The sequence below is a fragment of the Sminthopsis crassicaudata genome, chromosome 4, assembly GCF_048593235.1.
Source record: "Sminthopsis crassicaudata isolate SCR6 chromosome 4, ASM4859323v1, whole genome shotgun sequence".
In the NCBI taxonomy this organism is placed as follows: domain Eukaryota; kingdom Metazoa; phylum Chordata; class Mammalia; order Dasyuromorphia; family Dasyuridae; genus Sminthopsis; species Sminthopsis crassicaudata.
The window spans coordinates 158,181,598-158,205,800 of record NC_133620.1 but is presented as its reverse complement, the minus strand read 5'-3'; the positions used below and the strand labels follow the sequence as shown (position 1 = coordinate 158,205,800).

Here is a 24,203-nt window from a genome sequence, read left to right as displayed (position 1 = left end):
ACTTGAGATATTGCACTTGTCCAAAAATAAAAATAAAAAAGATAAGAACTTTCTTATTCATTCTAAAAATCTAGCAAAGTAGGAGCTCCAAAGCAAAAATATTTGCAGTTTTCTGTACTTCATGAATTAGAGCAATAGTTTTCAATATGGGTTCTGTGGGCCTCTTTGGGTCCACAAACCATTTCTAGGACTTCCTTGAAATAAAATATGGTCAAAGTAAATATATTAAATTTATACATGTGTCATTTTCCCAGGGATTTACTCCATTAACACTGCACTAAGGATCAGGATAAAGGTAAGAAAACAGTTGCAGAATCTTGCCCAGCCTTCAAATGTTTGAAAATTACTGGTCCAGAAAGAGGGTACACAAAAGCATACTCCAGCTAGGAAAATAAATAACTGCGTCAAAGCCACCCAATCCCTTCTAACACTCCCCTTGCTAATCTGCCAACCCAGTAATTTTCATTACAGTTTTGGCAGTCTTTCTCTAACTCTTATCAGAGATTTAAGAGCATAGAGCTAGATTCAGGTCTCATATTGCTAAGTCTTGTTATCTTTGCAAAATACACATTGTGCATTCAGTGGCACAGTGCAAAGCATAATCATGAATAATTTAAACTAAACTATCCTTGTCACAATAAATGAGCAATGCATATTTTGTTCACCTCCTTATATTTTGTCATATTTTTTATGCTTTTCTTACTTACTAGTGTTAATTAAAATGTAATGAGCCATATTCTTATTTTAGCATTCTGCTGTTCATGTATTGATTTTTTTTGTATGTGTGCATGTCTTATATGGTTAAAGCATTTGGCTTATTGCCAAAGATTCATTATGATTTAATGTGCCCTTGAAATATGAAAATGTATAAAATATATATAATTGAAGTACATATTGTAAATCAAATTACATTCAGTCTGTTTCTCTCTTCCTGCTTATAATACAAAAACATACCTTACCAAGCCACAAAGAGTGTAAAAACTTGTTTCTTTGGAATTATCTTAATTCAATCTTTGATCTCTCCTTTAGAAAATAAGATAGAAAGTTTTGTAGTCTTGTATATTTTAGGGAGGGACCCGGAAAAGGACTAAGTATTTAGTATATATCTTCTATATGTCAGGTACCATGCTGAGTGTCCTGCAAAAATTATATAATTTGATCATCACAAAGGTGATTACACGCTTTGTAATGAGATATAAGCATTATTTTGTTACCTCATCTTTTGTAGGCTCACTGAAAATATCTTTGCTACAACCCTAGTAGTACACAGGAAAATAGGTATGATGTGGATCTCACTACACCAGGAGGTAGGTGCTATTTATCCCTGTTTTTCAATTGAGGTAAGTGAGGCAGACAGGTCAAGACTTGCCCAAATTCACCTAGTAAGTTTTCAAAGCTGAATTTGAATTCATGTCTTTTTGATTCCACTGTAATATCTAACTGCCTAGGTTTTAATTACTCTTGCTTTTTAAGTTACTTGTTTTGACCTCTATAATAACATTTTCTCATATCAGCCCCCTTCTGTCTATTCCCATAGCCACCATTCTAATCCATCCAATAACCTCCTGATTGATCTCCTTGCCTCAAGTCTCTCCTTTCATTCCTCCACAAAACTGTAAAAATGATTTCCTAAAGCTCAGGTCTTCCTGTGTTACCTGCTTCACCACCTACTTAATAAACCCTCTTGGCTCCCTATTACCTTTAGGCTCAAATATGAATTCTTGGCAGATAAAGCCTTTTTTTTTTTTTTTTTTTTTTTGAGGCAGCTGGGCTTAAGTGACCTGCTCAGAGTCACACAGCTAGGAAGTATTAAGTGTCTGAGATCTGATTTGAACTCAGGTCCTCCTGACTTCAGGGCTGATGCTCTATCTACTGCACTACCTAGCTGCCCTAGGCAAAACCTTTTAAGAGCTAGCCCCAACATAATTTTCCAATTTTATTATACCTTACTCCCCCTAGCACATTATATAATCTAAATAAAGTGGATTTTATACTTTCCTTCATCCATGGAGATGGAGAATCCATCTTCTATTTCCATGCTTTGTCACTGGCTGTTCATTCCTGAAAGACACTTCCTCCTCACTGCTCCTTCAAAAGGAGCTTCCTTCAAAACTCAGTTCAAATACCTTCTACATTAAGCTTTTCCTGATTTCTTAGTGCCTCCCTTCTCAAAACTTTCTTGTATTTATTTTTTTATATAATTATATATATACATGTTGTACGTGTATAGAAATGTATATACATGTGCCTCCTGAAAAATGAAGCTGCTGATGGGCAAGGACTATTTCATTTTTTAGGTTGTATCTCCAGTGATTAATAAAGGGATTTGCCTAAGGTCATACAGGTAGCAAATGATAATAGATGTGTGGTACGAGAGCTCAGGTCCTCTTAATTCCCAAACCAGTACTTTTCCTGCCTCTCTGAGGAATGAACTTAATCAGTACTTAGCCTATTCCATGATACATGATAGCTTGGGCTATATGTGTTTCATTTGCCTTTTTTTTTTTTTTTGTCCCTATAGATAGCCAGAATGATCTCTTTTAAGTGATTTGTAAATCATTGAGAAGGTAAATGAGTGTTCTAGGACTTGATATAATCAGTACAGTGTCATCTGCAAACAAGAGCACCTACAGAATCTTACGATGAAAGGGGAGCTGGTATTTTATTTGGACTTGGTGAAAGAAGTTTTTTGTGGCCCTGGCAAAAAAAAAAAAAAAAAAACTTTGATAAGGATATTCTTTTTATATACCTGGCTTGGTATATTATGGTGGATTATTGAAAAAAAAAAACTATGTGATTATTTCTGCAAAGGAATTTTGTGAGCTTTTGATATGTTCATGAGATGACTTGTTTCAGGAGACTGTTTAAGGTGGCAGTTTTATTTTCACTAGTGAAATTCTGTTTTTTTTTCCTTTGAATCAACAAACAGGAGATAAAAGGCAATCGTATATTCTTTGCTGCTCTCGATCATGTGATATGAAGATGTAGTGGTCTATAGAAAATCTCCTGCAAAAACATGTTAGTTCTCAAAAAAAAAAAAAGAGATACTCTTTGTGCATAAAGATTCTCATAAAGATTTTATAGAAATGAGTCTAGGAGATCTAAGACAATTCCAAGACTCATGATAGATAATGTTATTCACATCCAGGGAAAGAACTATCTAATGTGAATACAAATCGAAGAATATTATTTTCACTTTTGTTATTGGTGTGTTTTTCTTTCTCATGGATTTTCTCTTTTGCTCTGATTTTTCTATAACAACTAATGAGAAAATATGTTTAATGTGATTGTACATATTTAACTAATACTAGACTGCTTGCACTCTTAGGGAGAGAAGAAGGAGAAAAAAATTGGATATCAAAATCTTATTAAAAGTAAATGTTGAAAACTGCCTTTACGTGCAATTAGAAAAATTAAAATACTATTAAGTGGGAGAAAAATGTCAGTAGCTGCTGATGTCTTCTTACATACTTTTTAGTTGTAATAGTACTCTCCATAATCTTTTCTTTTCTTTTGAAATCTTTTAATTATCTTGGAAACTGATTCCTGAATAGCTTTAAACTTTGGTTTAGCTGTTCTTGATTTCATGACACTTCTTAAACTGTCATTGTCAATTATTCACAAAGTATATATCAAATGATGAGTGAAGAGATAAAATAAACACTAGGAGTGGTAAGCAGAAAGAGATTCAAGAAAACAATAGACTGTAAAAAGAATATTACATAAAAGTTTGGGACATGGAGCAACCATGACAAGATATATATCACAAGTTACAAAGTTTTACTATTAATTTTGTGAATAGCACACAGGAATTAACAAGGAAAGGGCTTTAAACAATTAACAAGGGGAGAGATACATTCCCTAATGGAACTCAACAGTTAACCAGGAGGAAGAAGTTGTTAAAGGAAAGAGGTGGGAGAAAGTATCTTTATCTATACCATCTTTTATAGGGGATATAACCTCAGAGGTCTGATATCATAACTTGGCTGTCTGATAGGAAAAGTAAAGATGGGGATTCTACAGAGAGACCCCCCCCATCCACTTGAATTAAAGACCTATTTAAGAACAAAAGGTTCACATAAGGCTGAGATGGCTTATCTGTTCCTTCTGTGCTTGCCTCAGAGAGAATTATGATCCCATCAGTGCTTCAGGCTTTCTTTTTAAATGCCCCCCTAGCTATCCAGGATTACATCAATGAGAATGAGCATGAGGATGATAGCTAGCATTTACTTACTGCTTACTGTGTGCCAGGCTTTACTTTACCTCATTTGAACCCCACGACAATTCTAGGGGGCAGGTGCTATTATTATCCCTATTTTATAGTTGAGAAAACTGAGGCAAACAGTTAAGTGTCTTACCCAGAGTCACACAGCTCGTGTCTAAGGTTAGTTTTGAACTCAGATCTTCTGATTCCAGATCTAGCACTCTATTCACTGCACCACTTGTAATGAGTCCATATGTGGTGGTTCCGACGTGGTTGATAACAGACACCAGATGATGGGAGGCAACCAAAGGGTTGTCATGGGAATGTGTAGGATGAGTGCTAGACCCCCTTTCCCAAATTAACTAATCAGAGACATCATCAAGTACAAAGAGAAAGCATTTATTTAATCCCTGCAGGAAGAGGCCCAGACACACTTGAGAGCCATCCCAACTCTCACCATGTGCTCCTAGAACCTGGCCAGCTTCTACCTTGTCCAGGACTTAAAAGCAAAAGACCGGAGCCTTCTCATTGGATAGACTAAAAGGACGTAATCATCCTTGACCAGTGGTCAATGATGGGGGTAAACCCTGAAAGAAACTGTCTTCCTTGAAACTGTCCTCTTTGACTTTTGGGGTGAGCCCTGAAACTCTCCTCTGACAGGGACCCATCCTTGGGGCAGTTAAGTGGTCTCATTTAGCTGGAGATCTTGACCTGGTATTTCTATTGAGTAGCTGTATCCTCTATTAAGCTGAAAATTAGTCCAGGACCACTCCTTGGTCTCATTCTAAACCTGAGTGACAACATTGAAGGAATCTCATTCAATTGAAACCTCAGTCTCAAATTCCCTATTAAAAAACACAATTTTAAACTCATATTTTTGCAGAATGTTCGAAGTAGGCTTATGCCTTGTCAAGGAACCTCTCTCTTTGGCATAGCTGCCTGCCAAGACTCCTGCCCACCTGTGAAGAGACCCTCTTCTCAGTGAAAACCTTTTGTTATTTCTCTGCCAGGACCTTGTCTTTCTTGTAATCTGGGCCTAAGACTTGATCTTCCTGTTTTGCAGACCTCTGAGAATAGGGATCACCTGACTTGCCTAGTCTCATACACTTCTTGAGAAAGCTTCACCTGTTTATTTCACTTACTAAGAAATGATTTTTTTTTTTTGAGATGTTAAAAAATGCTACTTGTATCCAGAAGGACAGGAATTGTGTCTTATTTATTTTTGTTTTCTGCATAATGCCTTAGAATAGTCCTCAAACATTTTGTTCTTAGTATCCTTTTACTCTTTTAAAAATTATTGAGGACCTCCCAGATAGCTTTTATATGGATCATTGTAGCTATCAATATTTACCTATTAGAAATTGAAATGTTAAGTATTATTATGAAAATACTTTTGCTCTTATGGACCTACCTAAAAGGTATGGCTCCTCTAGGCATTCCTGGACCATACTTTGAGAATCATTGCTCTACATAATCCTTGGCAAATGTTTGTTGAATGGGGGAAGTTGGAGGGAATTCTTGATTACTCAGGGATTGGTATTGTATTGACTCTTTTATTCCTTTCTCCTCTGCTTCCATGACCTCCATACGGACATTTTATTACTAAACAAGGAAGAAAGAATAACAAGATTATTCAATGGGATTTTTGCAATTTTTTGGGAGGAGACACCTTTCCTTCCCCTACAGGGAATAAATAATCCACATTTCAAAGGGCACTATTAGCTACATAAATTTAAACTGATATTATTGATGTGGATAAAAAGTTTGTTTATTCTTGTAATAGTCAGCATGCTAAGATTTATAGACATAATAGTAGGAGCCAAGAATGGGAAAATCAAATCAAGATAAGTCTGGACTGAAAAGCAGGAATCAGAAAATAAAGTTATAGGTTAGAGACTAAGTAAAGAACTAGAAAGAAAATTCTTTGATTCAAAACATGGATGCATTGAACCACAGAAAAAGAGATAATAAACTGAGATATATATTTCTGCCTCAAACAAGAGGTTCCAGTATTTTTGATGGCTCAAACAGGAATTGTTGACTGGGTCATTAGAGATTGATTAGTACAAGTACCAAGTACAAGTTGGTAAATACTATGTTGTGGTAGATATTCTTAACTAGGGGTCTCATGAATTTTTTTTTGGGGGGGAAATTGATAGCTTCATTTCAATATAATTGCTTTCCTTTGTATTCTTATTTTATTTTGTGCTTTCAAAAACATTATTCTGTAAATGAAATAAAAATAAATTTAAAAACCTCTGTGTTAGAAGAATAAGTGGGAAATCTGGCTTCAGAAAGAAGAAATTTTATCTTAAACTTTTATCAGAGGCAGTAAACATTTTATTTCCAGTCCTATAGAAATGAAAAAAAAAAAGTTACATGCAAGTAGCAGCTGGAATATAAAGAAATATTCTATCAATCCCTTGCTTCAACCTAATATACAACAAAAACATCCACAGAAAGAGCAGAATGCATCATTATTTTGAATTTTAAATGTATCAGGAAAATTGGCAGAAGAGAGCTCTTCTATGTGAGAATATTACTTTTCAAAAATCTTCAGGAACAGATGTCTAATCATTTCAAAAGAAAATAATAGGAAATACATCAGGGATAACAAATAATAATCTTCTAGAAAATATTAATGGGTAAATTCTACCAGAATTTGATATGTAAATTCTTCCAGAAATTGATTTAAAGTGTTTTAAAAATCTCATGTTGAGCTTATAGATCCTAGGTTTTACTATGCTTTTAGAGGTTGAAACCTGTTGCTCTTGGCAGGAGAACCAATATTAAATAGGGTAGAGTTGGGGAAAGAGAGAAGGAAAGAAGAATTATTTACCATTTCTTTCTTCATTAGAATATTAATCATAAGGAGTTGAAAAATGAAGTATATCACATGCTTGGGACTTATCTATCCTGTACTCACATTGGCTGTTTTTGTTCCCATAGATAGTAGTTACCTCTTTCCTCAGAGTTCTAGTAAGAAGCCTTGAGGAGCTAGAAGTATCCATCTAATGCTATAGCTCACAAGAATTTGCTATTCTTCTTCAACAGTTACCAATTGATGTCAATTATTCAGCCACTTTTAATTAGACGGCCATACTAAGGTGGTATAGTAAGAATAGTTGATATAGAACATCATCTCCAAATTCTGTGGGACATTCTCTCCCAACCGTATATATAAAGTCCAAGGCAAAAGAGGCTCATGGTTAAAAAAACACATCTCCCTTTGTGGGATACTTAGTAAGTTTTCCTTGGGTATAGTATTGTTTTCTTCTGTGTTCCTTGTAGAAACCTGAAAATGCCTTTACTCATTGTGTCTATTTTTTCCTGGCTCTCAAAGCATACAGGGTCTCGCCTGTTCTGGGGATGCTGGTAGGACTATGATAGTTTTGCAACTTTTCAAAGTTTATAAGGTTGTTCTTAAATCAAGGGGAAAAAAGTAGGGAGAAAGAAATGGAGACTTTTCTTACTCTGGCTCCCAAAGGATTCCAGTGGAGGAAGCTATGCCAGTTTCTTCTACTAAGCTTCTATACATACTGCATTGCCCGAATGAATTCCTAATTGGCTTGCAATTATATATGTGTGTGAGTGTGTGTGTGTGTGTGTGTGTGTGTGTGTGTGTGTGTGTGTGTGTGTGTAAATCAGATGTGACTGAGTGTCCTAAACCAATCCAGATAAGCTACCTGGATAGTGTCTCTCAATTTCATCCAGAGGCTTTTAAGGACTTTTAAATATAGAGTATCTAACACATAGTCTAACGCCTTAGACTGATCAAATCAGTAGAGGTATCTAGACTTTAATTATACTTAGTTCATATCTCTGAATCTCATTCATTCATTTATTTATCCATTCATTCATCCATTTATCCATTCATTTATTGATTTATTTGTTTTTTGCTGAGGCAATTGGGGTTAAGTGACTTGCCCAGGATCACACAGCTAGGAATTGTTAAAGTGTCTGAGACCAGATTTGAGCTCAGGTCTTCCTGACTTCAGGAATATCTTTGATTTATTGCCTCAATATTCTCATCCCCGTTGGCAGGGTAAAATGGGATGGAGGTAATTGATTGATTGATTTAATTAATGCCTCTTCTATATTACAATATTCGTTAAAGGAAGTTGAAATAATAGATGAAATGCTATTTTTTAAATTATCCTTAATGATATGTGGAAAATTAAAAGTTGGTTATATTTTATTTATGTAGAATTTTTATTTTTAAAGATTTTATAAGTTCCTCAAGTAGAAAGACAGTGTAAGAAAAGTAGTTTGAGCCTTGGAGTTAAGTTTTACACATCAGTGCTAAGGACTAAATCTGTGTCTTTTTTATAGGTTTGTCAAAGATGGATTTTCTGAGAAGATTCCAGTGGTCAAAGTGGATTTCTGTACAGTATTACCACGTTTCATTTCTTTGTACATCTTCTCCTTCCTGAATCCCATGGATTTGTGTGCAGCTGCACAAGTTAACTGGCCTTGGAAATTTTTAACTGAACAGGTCTATGGATTGTCAATTCTTTGTCACAAAATCCAAACACATCTGTAAGGACAGCTTGATAAAGTCTGTTTTTGATCCTTAAGCATCGTGATAAAGTTTTGAGAAACAAAACTGTTTTTAAACTTGTACTCAAGTTTATAGGATCATAGACTTAGATCTCAAAGGGACCTCAAAGATTATCTATTCCACTGCCCTCTTTTTATATCTAGGAAACTAAAGCCAGGTTAAGCAATCTGCCAAAACTCACACTTTTAGTAAGGGAGTATAATTTTGAAATTCCACTCCTCAGCATAGTATTTTACTTTGTAACTAGAGTAAGAAAGACCATATTGCATAGTGGATCGAAAACTGACCTTAAGATCAGGAAGATCTGAATTCGATCCTGCCTCTACTCTTTGGCTATCAATGAGTCACTCACTCACAATAGCCTATTAGTATTCTCAAGCAACCAATTTGCTCATTTAAATTAGTGGGGAAAATTTTAATACTGGAATTTCCTTATACCAAAAGAAGTCATAAACCTGGATGCACTTCTCTCTTCCCACCATCAAAATTAACATTTATGAACATTTATTAACATTTAGTCAGTCGACTAATTAAATGTTAACTAATTACTCAGAATACTTTTCAAAATAGATGTCATCTTTTCCTCCTGGAATTTCCCTTCATGATAAATTATTTCTACTCCATTTTTCTACATTTTATTGTGTGCATACTATATCATCATGCAGTTTAAACTTATTTATTTTGTGTAAATCCCAAATGGCTTGGTAGCAGTGATCTTTCCGGATTTCTACCTGGCTGGCATCTGTTGACAAGTGTAACTCTAGCTCATTTGAGTTGCTTTATCAAGTTCTTGAGCTTAGCAGAAGCTAAGAAAACTATGATTCTTCCATCACAACTCTGTTGTGTCCTCATCTCCTTTTCTCTTTCAGTTTTCAAAACATTTATTTTATTAAGTATTAGAGGCTAAACTGCACTTTATAGCTAGGTTGTCCCTCAGCCTCATACCTGACATGTTCCCATGTTGGTTTGTTTTTTAATTTTAAGCATTAGGATAATCAAAAGATATAGTTTATCTTCTTAAGAATAAATTTGTGACCTCTTTCTCAATAATTAATTGATTGGCTTGATCTTCTTCTCCGGATAAATATTGATTTATTGAATTATAGAAGCCTTCTTTCCCAATAGTATCATTTGTTGTTTAGACATATCCAACTCTTTGTAGTTACTCATATATCAACATAAGTTTGTGATTTAAACTTACATGTTAAAACTCTTAATCTTCTATGATTAAATTAATATTAAAGTTATTGGATATATAATTTATTAACAAATGAAATGACTAAAGAAAGATATAATTATGTACCATATTTTGGCAGTGGGAAAGATTTTAGCCAGTTTTCTCAAACTTTCAGTTTTAGATTTGACTTTCTTTAATTTTGGTACCATAATTTCATCATTCATTTCATTCAATTAAAGTCTCTCAAGAGTATTCTTCATATTTTTCCTCAAGATGAAAGCTAAGTTCATCCTCTCAGGAATTAAGTTATATTGGCCCTTTTTATTTCTTCTCTATTGACTCATCATAGGTAGCATGTCCTCTAGAATGCACTGTAACTAACAATTCTTCCCAGACTTGTCAGAAAATTTTTATGTTTCACCATAAAATAGTCAATAATATTTACAAAACAGTTTTCCTTAATTTCTTTGTTTTCTTTATAATTTAGCTTATAGTTTCTTGTAATCAAAGATAAAAATATACATTCTCTCCAACTCCTGAGGAAAAAGCAGCTTTTAGAATGAGTTCATTGACTTTCATTCTAAACTGCCAGCTCAAACTGCTCTTTTCTGCAACATTCCATTAAACTCCTAACAATAACAGAATCTATAGTTTGTAGAGGAGAGCCTAGGGAAACGAGTGTTACACTGTGATAAAGCAAACTTTTTTTTAAAATCAACTTTTTTTCCATTTAAAATAGGTATACTTTTAAAGGAAGGTCTGTAATAAGACCCTCAGAAAACAATCTAACCAACCCTAGGGTGGATAAAGGAAAACTATTCACAATGATTTAATTTGATCTCTTAATTGAAGGCATTTTTAAATGTTCCCTAAATTCTAGGGTCAGGAGAATAAAATACTCCAGGGAAGGAACATGAGTGAAGGGGATGGAGCTGAACATTAGCACTATGGCTCTATCACAGATGGCAAACTAGTTTGCTTTCTATCCCAGAGAGTGGAGTCTTTTATTTGTGCTCTGAAATGTATCAAATCATGAGATAATGCGAAGTTTAAAGCTGCCTTACTATTTTACCTGTGAAGGAACTCTTAACTGTAATGGAAAAAATTCCCCGAGTCTCAAAAATATCTGCAAACTAGGATTGAAGGAAAAAAGTTGACAGTTTTTTTTTTTTTTTTTTTTTTTTTTCCCCATGTATTTCTTTCAAGGATTGTTTGTGGAGACCAAAGTGCATCCGGTTTGGATGGTTTCTCCCTTACGATCCCTCAGATAATGAGTATGGTGCTTGGAAGCGTCATTACATCGCCTGTGTTGCCACTTTGGATTGGCTAACCCCAAGGGAAGCTTCTGCCATCTACGGAACTCTCAATGAACCCAAATCAGAAAATGAAGAGAAAGAAGAAAGGCAAAGAGAAAGACACCTAAGAAAAATTATTTGGGAGAAATTAGCATTCCATAGAAGTTAGTACTACTTCAGAATCCATAATATTCCAAAGTGGGGAAAATAATTTTTGGTTGGGCCTATACTGAAAGTGAATGTGAATGGTTGTCTAGATGAAGTTTATCACTTTTGCAAAGAACTCTTATCTTAATGGCTTGTCCAGATTATTTTATTGTACTTAGGGTTTGGACATGTTCAAATAGTGCTTAAAGTGAAGAAGGTCATTAGTTGTTTAGAAATCTTGTTATGCAAACGGTTTTTGAAGAGGTGGAATTTATTAATTCATTGACTTATAGTTATATTTGTCATATTGGGATTTGTTCAACCATTAATACAGATCATAATTTTGCTTTCAATTAAGGGAGTAGAGGATTGACTCATCCAGGAAATTGCTTCAATTTTCACTTGCTTTTAATTCATGAAGAATCAAATATGTTTAAAGCTAGAAATGACTTTAGAGATTATCTTGTTTGTCTCTTCATTTTATAGATTAAAAAAATGAGACCTCCAGAGCTTAATATGTGCCCCACTTTCCAAAGTTAACAAAAAAGCAGAATTGGATCTCAAAATCAGGTCTGATAACTCTAACTGCAGCCTTATTTTCATTATACCATGTATCTCTTTTTAGTTAGGTTTAAAAAAAAAGGGGGGGCTTGTGATTTGTTTCATTAGCAATTACTCAAGTAGAACAAAAGCTGAGTTAAGTGTATATGATATTTTCTAAGACAAATTATTGTTTCTAAGTATGAAAAACAAAATGGCAAGTAGAAGCAAAAAATAGTCTATTTTTTTTCCTTAAAATTTGAAGTCTTCATTAGGAATTAGGAAGATCACAATTCACATCTATCTTCTGACATTAATTCTATCAGCAATGGACAAGTCATTTAATCTGTAACAATCTATTACTTTATCTTCAAAGTGAAGATACCTCTAGTGCATCTACTTTGTAGAGTTGTTGTGAGATGATGAGAGTGTATGTAAAGCACTTTTCACACTTTAAAGTATTATATAAATGTCACTTATTCTTCTTGTCAGTTATTATAGTTGTTGATAATCTTATTGGTCTGTTTTCTTCCTGTATTATCACATAAGATTTCTGATAAAAGGTTTTATACAAGCTCAACTCAGATCACTTTGATTGGTATCTAGTTGAAAAACAAGATGAAGGAATATAGTGAATATGATGAAAGATGAGAAATGGAGTAAAAAAGAGCCTGGATGAAAATTAGGAAAAGGAAGGGAGGAAGGGAGAAAGGAAGGGAAAGAGAAAAGAAGAAAGAAAAGAAAGAGGAAGAAAAAAAGCGAAAGAAATCATGGATTCTGAAGGTAGAAGTTCTTTAGTTTCAAATTGCCTGTAACACCTTCCAGGTGTGACTTTGGGTAAGTCACATACTTTTCAAGGGCCTCAATGTCCTCATCTGTAGCCTTGGACTAAATGATCTTTGAGGTCTTTTCAGATTCTAAATTCATGAACTTCTGTGTGGCAAAGAATGGGTAAATTAGAGAGAATATAGAAAAGAAAATGAACTATGATCAGTCACAAATTTGTAGCTTAAGTTTCATATTTCTGGGATTCACAAAATGAGTGGCAAGATTAATTTGTGTTTAAGATTTAAAAGGAATATCTCCTTTTCATCTCTGTATGGAAACTAATAAAAAAGGAAAGGCTTAAATTCAATAAGAAGGAAGGAGAAGCATATAAATTATTCCTCAAATATGAGAAATGCTTATTTTTTTATCATTGTTGGTTTCTGGCTAAAATCACAAGGTAATTTCAGTTGTAATACCAAGTACAAATAAAACCCAAGTTATTTTCAATTGGGTTATTACTCCTAGTTCCTGTTTTAATCTTGATGATTTTATTTCTATTTACATGTCTTTAAAGAAACCTACAAACTGTTGATATTTATTTTTCAGGAGAGTTATTTAAAGTTCGACCCCCTTGGATGAGTGGAACATGTTGTTCTACAGTATTAAAATCCAGATGCCAGCCACAAGTCCCACAGGTTATAAAAGATCGCCTCAAATTGAGTGCAGCTTTGGAGAAACAGCTTGTTTTAACATCTTTAGAAGCCTTACCTAAAAAGTAAGCAAAATCTCCATTTTCTATAGGTTAAAGATCATGCCAATACATCAGTATCTAACTTTCAAACTATTCAGTTAAAATGTTGTACTTTCTTTAAAATGAGTGAATTCATATTTTGTTTTTAGCTGTAACTCTAATAATATGTAGTTTCATGTGATTTCAGATTTTTACTTTTCTTCTAAACATTAGTTTGTGTTGTGATTTTATATGTAGCATTTGATGGTAATTTTAATATTTATTTTTTTCTAGTTTGGTTTTAAATTTTATTTATTTTTAATAGACATTGATTTATGAATCATGTTGGAAGAGAAAAATCAGAATAAAAGGGAAAAAACCATGGGAGAGAAAAAAAAAACCAGAAAAGAAGTGAACATAAAAAAAGTTTTTTATACAGACAAAACTAATGCAGACAAGCTTAGAAAGGAAGCAATAAACTGGGAAAACATTTTTATATTTAAGGGTTCTGATAAAGGCCTTATTTCTAAAATATATAGAGAATTGGCTCAAATTTATAAGAATTCAAGCCATTATTAAATTGATAAATGGTTAAAGGATATGAACAGACAATTTTCAGATGAAGAAAGTGAAACCAATTTTTTTCAATTTTTATTTATCTTTTTTTATTTTTTTTTTTTAGTATCTTTCTTATAGCTTTTTATTTACAAGATATATGCATGGGTAAATTTTTTAGCATTGACAATTGCAAAACCTTTTGTTCCAACTTTTCTCCTCTTTACCCCCATCCCTTCCCCAAGATGGCAGGTTGACCAATATATGTTAAATATGTTAGAGTATAAGTTAAATACTATATATGTATACACGTCCATAAGTTATTTTGCTGTACAAAAAGAATCAGACTTTGAAATAGTGTACAATTAACCTGTGAAGGAAATAAAAAATGCAGGCAGACAAAAATAGAGGGATTGGGAATTCTGTGTAATGGTTCATAGTCATCTCCCAGAGTTCTTTCACTGGGTGTAGCCAGTTCAATTCATTACTGCTCTATTGGAACTGATTTGGTTCATCTCATTGTTGAGAGGGCCACGTGCATCAGAATTGATCATCATATATATAGTATTGTTGTTTGAAGTATACAACAATCTCCTGGCCCTGCTCATTTCACTCAGCATCAGTTCATATAAGTCTCTCCAGGCCTTTCTGAAATCATCTTGCTGGTCATTTCTTACAGAACAATAACATTCCATAATATTCATATACCACAATTTATTCAGCCATTCTCCAATTGATGGGCATGCACTCAGTTTCCAGTTTCTGGCCACTACAAAGAGGGCTGCCACAAACATTCTTGCACATTCTATAGGTCCCTTTCCCTTCTTTAAGATCTCTTTGGGATATAAGTCCAGTAGTAACACTGCTGGGTCAAAGGGTATGCACAGCTTAATAACTTTTTGAGCATAGTTCCAAATTGCTCTCCAGAATGCTGGATGTATTTACAATTCCACCAACAGTGTATCAGTGTCCCAGTTTTCCCACATCCCCTCCAACATTCCACATTATCTTTCCCTGTCATTCTAGCTAATCTGACAGGTGTGTAGTGGTATCTCAGAGTTGTCTTAATTTGCATTTCTGTGGTTAATAATGACTTGGAGCATCTTTTCATATGGCTAGAAATAGTTTCAATTTCTTCATCTGAGAATTGTCTGTTCATATCCTTTGAACATTTATCAATTGGAGAATGGCTTGATTTCTTATAAATTAGAGTTAATTCTCTATGTATTTTGGAAATGAGGCCTTTATCAGAACATTTGACTGTAAAAATGTTTTCCCAGTTTATTGCTTCCCTTCTAATCTTGTCTGCATTAGTTTTGTTTGTACAAAAAGTTTTCAATGTGATGTAATCGAAATTTTCTATTTTGGCTAGTTCCTCTTTGATCATAAATTCCTTCCTCTTCCACAGGTCTGAGAGGTAAACTGTCCTATGTTCTTCTAATTTATTTATAATCTCATTCTTTATGCCTATGTCATGAACCCATTTTGACCTTATCTTGGTGTATGGTGTTAAGTGTGGGTCAATACCTAATTTCTGCCATATTCATTTCCAATTTTCCCAGAAATTTTTGTCAAACAGTGACTTCTTATACCAAAAGCGAGGTCTTTGGGAAACCATTTCTAATCATTTGAAAAGGTCCTCTAAATAACTACTGATCAGAGAAATGCAAATTAAGACAACTCTGAGATAACCTCTCAGATAATGATGAATGTTGTAGGGAATGTGAGAAAACTGGGACACTGATACATTGTTGGTGGAGTTGTGAATGGATTCAATCATTCTGGAGAACAATTTGGAACTATACCCAAAAAGTTATCAAATTGTGCACACTCTTTGATCCAGCAGTGTTATGACTAGGCTTATATCCCAAAGAGATCTTAAAGAAGGGAAAGGGACCTGTATGTGCAAAAATGTTTGTAGCAGCCCTTTTGTAGTGGCCAGAAACTGGAAACTAAGTGGATGCCCATCAATTGGAGAATGGCTGAATAAATTGTGGTATATGAATATTATGGAATATTATTGTTCTGTAAGAAATGACCAGCAGGATGATTTCAGAAAGGCTTGGAGAGACTTACATGAACTCATGCTAAGTGAAATGAGCAGCATGGCAACAACAAGATTATAGGATGATCAACTCTGATGGACAAGGCTCTCTTCAACATTAGGATGATTCAGGTCAATTCCAATGTCTTGTGATCAAAAGAGCCATCTACACCTACTGAGTATGGACTATAACATAGCATTTTCACTCTTTCTGTTGTTGTTTGCTTGCACTTTATTTTTTCTCTCATTTTTTTCCAGTTTGATTTGATTTTTCTTGTGGAGCAAGATAATTGTATAAATATATATATACATATATTGGATTTAGCGTATATTTTTACCATTTTTAACATATATTGGATTACTTGCCATCTAGGGGAGGAGGTGGGGAAGGAAAAAGAAAATTGGAACACAAGGTTTTGCAAGGGTTAATGTTAAAACATTATCCATGCATATATTTTGAAAATAAAAAGCTTTAATAAAATTTAAGAAGAAAAAAAAAGAAGTGAGTATAGCATGTGTTGATTTATATTCAATCTCCATGGTTCTTTTTCTGGATGCATTTTCTGTCCAAAGTCTAGTGGGACTGCTTCAGACCACTGAACCACTGAGAAAAACCAGATCTTTCATAGTTGATCATTGCACATTCTTGCTATTAATTGTATATACAATGTATTCCTGGTTCTGCTTGTTTCACTCAGCATCAATTCATGTAACTTGTTGCAGGCCTTTCTAAAATCAGCTTGTTGATCATTTTTTTGTAGATAATATTCCATTATCTTCATATACCACAACTTATTCAGCCATCTCCCAATTGATGGGCATCTACTCATTTTCCATTTCTTTGCTACCACAAAAAGAGCTGCTACAAATATTTTTGTACATATGAGTCATTTCCCTCCTTTGTGATTTCCTTGGGATAAAGACTCAGTAGTGTGACACTGCTGGGTCAAAAAATATGTATAGTGTATAGCTCTTTGGGCATAGTTCCAAATTGCTTTCCAGAATGTTTGGATCATTTCACAACTCTACCAACAATGCGTTATTGTTTTCCTACATCCCCTTCAACATTTATTATTATTTTTTCCTGTCACTTTAGTCAATCTGAGAGGTATGAGGTGGTACCTCAGAATTGTTTTAATTTGCATTTCTCTAAATAATGATTTAGAGCATTTTTTCATCTGACTATTGATGGCTTTAATTTCATCATCTGAAAATTGTTCATTCATATCCTTTGATTACTTATCAATTGAGGAATGACTTATATTCTTTTAAATTTAACAGAATTGACAGTTCTTTATATATTTTAGAAATGAAACCTTTATCAGAATCACTGATAGTAAAGATTTTTTCCCAGTTTGTACTTTTCTTTTTAACTTGTTTCTGTTGGTTTTGTGTAAAACCTTTTTAATTTAATATAATCAAAGTTCTCTATTTTGTTCTCTAATTCTTCTTTAGTTATAAATTCCTCACTTCTCCAAAGATGATAGGTAAAGTATCCCTTCTTTGCCTAATTTGTTTATGGAATCATCCTTTATGCCCAAATCATATACTTGTTTTGACCTTATTCTGGTATGGGGGTGTGAGATGTAGGTCTATGTCAAGTTTATGACATATTTTACAGTTTTCCCAGCAATTTTTAAAGATTTTTTTTTAGTCTAAGTGAATTATTATTCCAGAAGCTGGAGTTTGTATACTGTATTACTATAGCCCATGTGTATCATGTGTATCTATTCCACTGATCCACCACTCTATTTCTTTGCCAGTACCAAATGGTTTTCATGACTGTTGCTTTTTAATTTAATATAGTTTTAGGTTTGGTACTACTAAGCCACCAATCCTTTGGGTTTTTTTTTAAATTAATTTCTTTGATATTCTTCACCTTTTGTTCATCCAGATGAATTTTGTTACTATTTTTTCTAGTTCTATAAAATGTGATTAGTATGGCATTGAACAAGTAGACAAATTTAGGCAGAATTGTCATTTTTATTATATTAGCTAAGCCTATCCATGAACAATTGATATTTTTCCAGTTGTTTAGATCTGACTTTATTTGTGTGAGAAGTGTTTTGTAATTGTGTTTCTATAGTTATTGGGTTGGTCTTGGCAGGTAGACCCCCAAATATTTTATTTTCATACAGTTATTTTAAATGAAATTTCTCTATCTTTTTCTGATGGGTTTTGTCAAGAATATACAGAAATGCTAATGATTAAAGGATTAACATTAGCTTAATTGCTGTTATCCTAAATGTAAGATCATTGACTGCTGTATAGACATGTTACTGAAGGGCTGACATATCAACATTAACATTCTGGCTATAAATGAAACCAGTACAAAAAGGGAAGTTGCAACTTATATTCTTTCAGTGGAAAATCAAATAAATGAATTGGCAGGATTGGTTTTATCCTTCATGCAAAGGCTACAAGAAAGATAATTTTGACACTTGCTCATCTTCTATGGAAATGCTTATGCTGAGCATTTATAAAAATATTATCATGAAAATAATTGCAGCTTATATATCAACATCCATTACAAAGGATGAAAAGGTAGAGAAAGTCTATTAAGAATTTAAGATATGGGACAGTTAGATGGTTTGGCAGAGAGTACTGGCCTTCAAATCAGAAGAACCTGAGTTCAAATCCAACCTCAGACACAAGCTGTGTGACCCTGGACAAGTCATTTAACCCCAATTGCTTTTCAACAAAATAAACAAGATACTTTGAATTAAATTAGTATATTTTAATACTCAGGGCAAATGTACATAAGGGAAGATAGTGGGAAAATATTGCAATATATGGCTCACAATTAAGAAATTAAACAGTTCAAAGGCTAGTAGACTAACAAATACCTTGTGTCCTTAGATCATTAATACTTTAAGAAGAGAGTTAGGAAGGTCTGGATGTGGCAAATATTGAATAACATTTGATTCTATCTTAACAGAAAATGATTAATAATGCGATTTCCAAATCAGTTACATAATCAGAACATGAGCTAATTATTCAAAGTAGAATAAAATAAGGTAATATGACTTGTAATTAATAATTCCAACTATTTAAACAAACTAATGATAGCAAAAATGAGAAATGGGAAAATTAATAGAAATTAACATGGACTATTTTCATTTCTTAAGGAAAATTAGCCAGTGTAAATCAGTAGCCACAATAAGGAAAAAAGAAAAAAGTCTAGAAATCTCTCTGAGGCCAGAATGATCTTTTTTCTAAAGAGATAGGACAATCTAAAGTAACTTATATTAACGACTTCTTGGCTGTATTGACAAGATATTTAGGAACACATGAAACAGGAAGGTTATTTGCCCATTGTCTCTTCATAGCAATTCAATTAGATCATATATTACTGGGACAATTTATTATAAGTCATTGTATGGTCCAAAAAAATGTGATGCAAATCTAAGGTTCTTATGGGCAGAGAATAGCATTGGCAATAATAGAATATAATATCCTAAGTACTTCTGAATCTATTAATATTGATTCATAAATTTCCTGATATTTATAAAGTAAGCAAAAGCATGTTGCAGTGGAAAGATAACTGGATTTAGAATCAGAAAATCTAGGTTTTTAATCCCAACACTTAAACTCTGTGATCTTGAGCAAGTCACTTCACTTCTCTGAGACATGCCCTTCTGTAAAACAGAAATAATATAATTTAAATTACCTAATTTCACAAAGTTGTGGTTAAAGAGTTTTGTGAAGCTTAAAGCACCATAGGATAACAATTATTGTTAGTGTAACTATTTAAGCACTTAAAACTTAAATTAACAATGACATCTTCAAAAAATTGCACTAACCATCATTGAGATTTTGAAAATTTATAATTACAAAGAGAGACTACATTTTGAGAATTTATGAAAAGCACATTCATTTTAATGAAAATATCAGGGGAGGACAACCTAACAAATGATATGTACTCAGGAGTGGATGGAAGAAATGATAGAATGATACTATTTTCCATCACAGAACATGGGGTGACCAAAAAGAATTGAGAAGTTGAAAATATAAATTCTATTAATAATGTAGATAGCATTTTTGTTCCTTAATTGATTAGTGCTTCCCATAAGGCTACCAGTTAATGCCCATGATCTTTCCTTTCTGCTTGTTAGCCATCTCTAGTCATTCTGATTTATCTCTTGCTACTGGACCCAGATGGTTCCAAAGGAGAAAATGAGGCTGGTGACTTTTGCTTAACTCTTCCTAACTTAAGTCTTAATTCATTTGCAAGTCATCTTCCTGACATCAGGTCCTCTGAGAATGAAGGACAGATAACTCAGGAAGGCAGTAATTCCTGTTACACTCAGGAAGGGGAATCTGCAGAGCCACAAAAGTAAAATATAGGACTAAGTGTTGAGATAGCTTTTTAAAAATATAAATTAAAATTAAACTTTGATATATGAGGCCGTGTAGAAAATATAAGATTGCTCTGTATTGTTTGTGATTTACAAAAAAAAAAAATTCGATTTGCTAGAACAGAACATTACCTTCCAAACTCTTTTACTAGAATATGCTTTTTATTCATACATCAAGATTAACAAGATTCCTTGAAAGATAGAACAAAGGAAAAACCTGTTCAATGACTCTGACAAAAATCCGAGGAGACATTAAACAGAGGTATTCACTATTGTGATGAAGGAGATCTAGTACAAGTACCTGTGGATGATGAAATTCTTCAGATGTTCCCATTTGTGGATTCATTATGTTGATTGTATCAAGCCCCCAAGACATTGAAGTACCTTGGAAGAAGTCTGTAATTACTCAAAGGAGTTTTGATTTGCATTAAAAGCAAAGGCCCAGTTACTAAATTCAACATCCATTTAGATAGACACTCTCTAAAGGTTGCCTAATATTTTGTATAGTTGGGATGGATAGTATAGATGGACAGTGATCTGAGGCCAAAGTTGAAAAGAAGGAGAGAAAGAGAAGATGGCTGCTTTTGAGGAAATTTCATCCTTTTCCTCATCCTAAGCTTCTCATTGAAAGCAAAGGTTGATTTTAAAAATAATATTTTTACTGGCCTTTCTATATAGTACTATACATGGAACATGCTTGCTTCTTAAGATGAGGCAATATGATATAATGGTTAAGATATTAAACCTGGACTCAGGAAGACTTGGATTTAAATTCCACATCAAACACTAGCTGTGTGACTTGAGGATATCCCATAATTTCTTTTAGACCCAGTTTACTCAATTATTGAAATGGGGCAATTGGACTCAATAATCCCTAGGGTCCCTTCCAGTTCTAAAACTTTGATCCTATGATTTTATAAAGTAAAAAAGAATATTCCAGAGAGGACAATAGAAAAGTGCTTGGTTAGTGTCAGCAGACTATAACAGATTACCAACAAAGAACACCCAAGAAGAACAATGCAAAAATGAGGTTCTCAATGGCATGAAGAGAAGGCAAGTTAATTACATAAGAGCACATAATGGCATAATGGCATGTGGATAGTCAATGTGTACTACATATATACATATATATATATATATATATGTATATATGTATATATCTTCACACTGTCAGAAAAATTGAGGAAGGCTATCAGCATGTTTGATGGAGCATCTGTGGTGATTTTGGGGGAGAACATAGGTAGGAATTATATAATATAGGCAAGTTTGGATAGGTTATAATTTGCATCAATGGAATGAACTCCCAGATTGATGAGATCCACAAATCTCTTGGAATATTTATGATAGCCAGGATATATTTTGGTGGTTCTCTGCTTTTTGTAATCTAAGTAGAAGAAATTTTAACTTAACATACCCTTCCCTAATTCTTTCTTTTCCCCATTTCTTCCCATGTAGAAAGAATGTAGCTGGAAGTCATTCTTATCCTTTGTTATCAAATAAGCATTACCACAGAATTGATCAGAAGTATGGCAACTTTTCACATTCAGTCCATACTTCTCTGGTGCTGATATCATCTCGGATTCCTGCATATGAGGTATGAATTTTGACATAAGGCCAGTACTTTTCTGTATGTCCTTTGTCTGTAATAAAATAATAATGGCAATCCTCAATGCCCCATATTCTAAATTATGTACCTTCTTAAAGGAAAATAGTTTGATCTACTTAGGATTGCATGATGCAGTGGAACAAGCAGGATTCAAAAGCCCTGGATTCAAAGTCTGTCCCTGGTGTTAACTTCCTTTGTGACCTTAGCCAAGTCCCTTACTCTTCCTCAAACCCAGTTTTCCCATCTATAAAATAAAGGAGTTGGATTGGGTAGCCTCTGAGGTCCTTCTAATCTTAGAGCTATGATCTTATTTCACTATGCCACATTAGAGACAAATAGTAATGCAATTCAGAATTCTCTAGGAATTTTTTAGAGACTGTAATATGAGGCCAGCCTCCCCAAAGAATATTGAAAACTTAATTCTGCATCATTACTGAAGAACAAAAATCACTTTGAGGTTGTTTTTTTATATGGATATGGAGACAGTACTTACATGTATTTTCTGAGCCTGGCTTAGAGGCTCAAAATTTTAAAAAGACCTCACAGATCATCTAGGCCAGAAGATCAAATTCACTGCCCTCCACCCAGAGTAGCTGAAGCCAGATTTAAATGTAATTAATAAATTTTTAACAAAATACACAAAAATACAGTACAACATAGATGGCAATTTGTGGTTTTCTAAATCACTGTGTAGCCTGTAGGGATCTTTTTCTACCTGAGTAAGTTAGTTTGTCATAAGCAGAGAAAATTAATGCTAGATGTGTAGCCATCAGCTGTTGAATATGTGAACCACAAGTTATGAAAGTACCTTCTTAAACATGGAGAATTTTGCTATTTGTATCAATGAAAGGTGCTTTAAAAATGAAATCACACAATTTTTTTTTCTTGAGGCAATTGGGATTAAGTGACTTGCCCAGGATCCCACAGTTAGGAAGTGTTAAGTGCCTGAGACTAGACTGAACTCAGGTCCTCCTGACTTCAGGGATGGTGCTTTATCCACGCACCAACTAGCTGCCTTTCACAAGATTCTTGTGGCATGTCCTTTTGATCTTTATATAAAAATATTATCTAAAAATGAAAGTATTCATTTAAAATCTTTCATTTAATTAAAAAAAATAAACAATTTAAGGTCAGCTAGGTGGCACAGTAGATAGAATACCAGCCCTGAAGTCAGGAGGACCTGAGTCCGAATCTAGCCTCAGACACTTAGCACTTCCTAGCTGTGTGACCCTGGGCAAGTCACTTAACCCCAACTGCCTCAGCAAAAAAACAAAATAAAAACAAACAATTTAGAGGGTCTTCATAATAAAGACATTTTTCTGTGTTTAAAAAAATAAGTATTTTTCATTGAGCTTGTTTGAGATTTTAATGTGATTCCAAATTTTAAAAATTATTTTTCATATGAAAAGAATAAAATATATACATATATAAACATACATATATACATATATATTTATATATGTGTTATATATGTGTATGTATATATACATATATATATACACATAGAGAGAAAGAGAAAAAGAGAGAGAGAGAGTGAGAATACCATTCTTTGATATATACACATTTGTGGTGGGTTGTTCAGTCATTTTCAATTTTTTACTCTTTGTGATCCCATTTTGGAATTTTCTTGGTAAAGATACTAGAGTGGTTTGCCATTTCTTTCTTCAGCCTATTTTACAGATGAGAAAACTGACAAGAGTTAAGTGACTTGCCCGGGGGCACACAAATAGTATCTGAGGTTAGATTCCAACTAAGTAAAATGAGTCTTCCTGATTCCAAGCCCAGTGTTCCATCAGCTATGTCATCTAGTTGCTCATATATGCAATAGGATAGAGTTTAATTAGCTCGGTTAATTGGAACTCTATGAAAATATTCAAATAATGAGCATTTGAGCACCTACTACTTGCCAGGCAGTGAGGTAGGTACTAAGAAATTCAACAAAAACAAGATAGTCTCTGCCCTCAAGGAACTTATTCTATCAGAGAAGATAACATATCTATAAGTATATATAAAAGACACAAAATGTTTATTTTGCTGGAAAAGGAGATGCCCTGGAAGCTAGGAAGATTAGGAAAGGCTGCATGTGGAAGCTGTTGCTTGATTAGAGTTTTGAAGGAAACAAGGGATCCTAAGAAGTTAGGAAAATGAGGGAGTGCATTCCAGGCATGGGAACAACTAAGGCAAAGACCAAGATTGTAGGTTTCTTTTTGGGAGTCAA

General features: G+C 33.7%; 1 protein-coding gene across 6 annotated transcripts in view; it reads left to right on the top strand.

Moving 5' to 3' along the window:
* ECT2L (epithelial cell transforming 2 like) overlaps window positions 1-24,203 on the top strand; it is a 98,924-nt gene that overhangs the window by 25,636 nt on the left and 49,085 nt on the right. For all 6 annotated transcript variants that reach the window (XM_074309703.1, XM_074309702.1, XM_074309706.1 and 3 more), the window contains 4 exons: window positions 8,537-8,699; window positions 11,149-11,401; window positions 13,299-13,467; window positions 21,835-21,973. In XM_074309703.1, coding sequence (XP_074165804.1) covers window positions 8,537-8,699; window positions 11,149-11,401; window positions 13,299-13,467; window positions 21,835-21,973 — 724 coding nt within the window. The remainder of the gene's footprint in view (window positions 1-8,536; window positions 8,700-11,148; window positions 11,402-13,298; window positions 13,468-21,834; window positions 21,974-24,203) is intronic.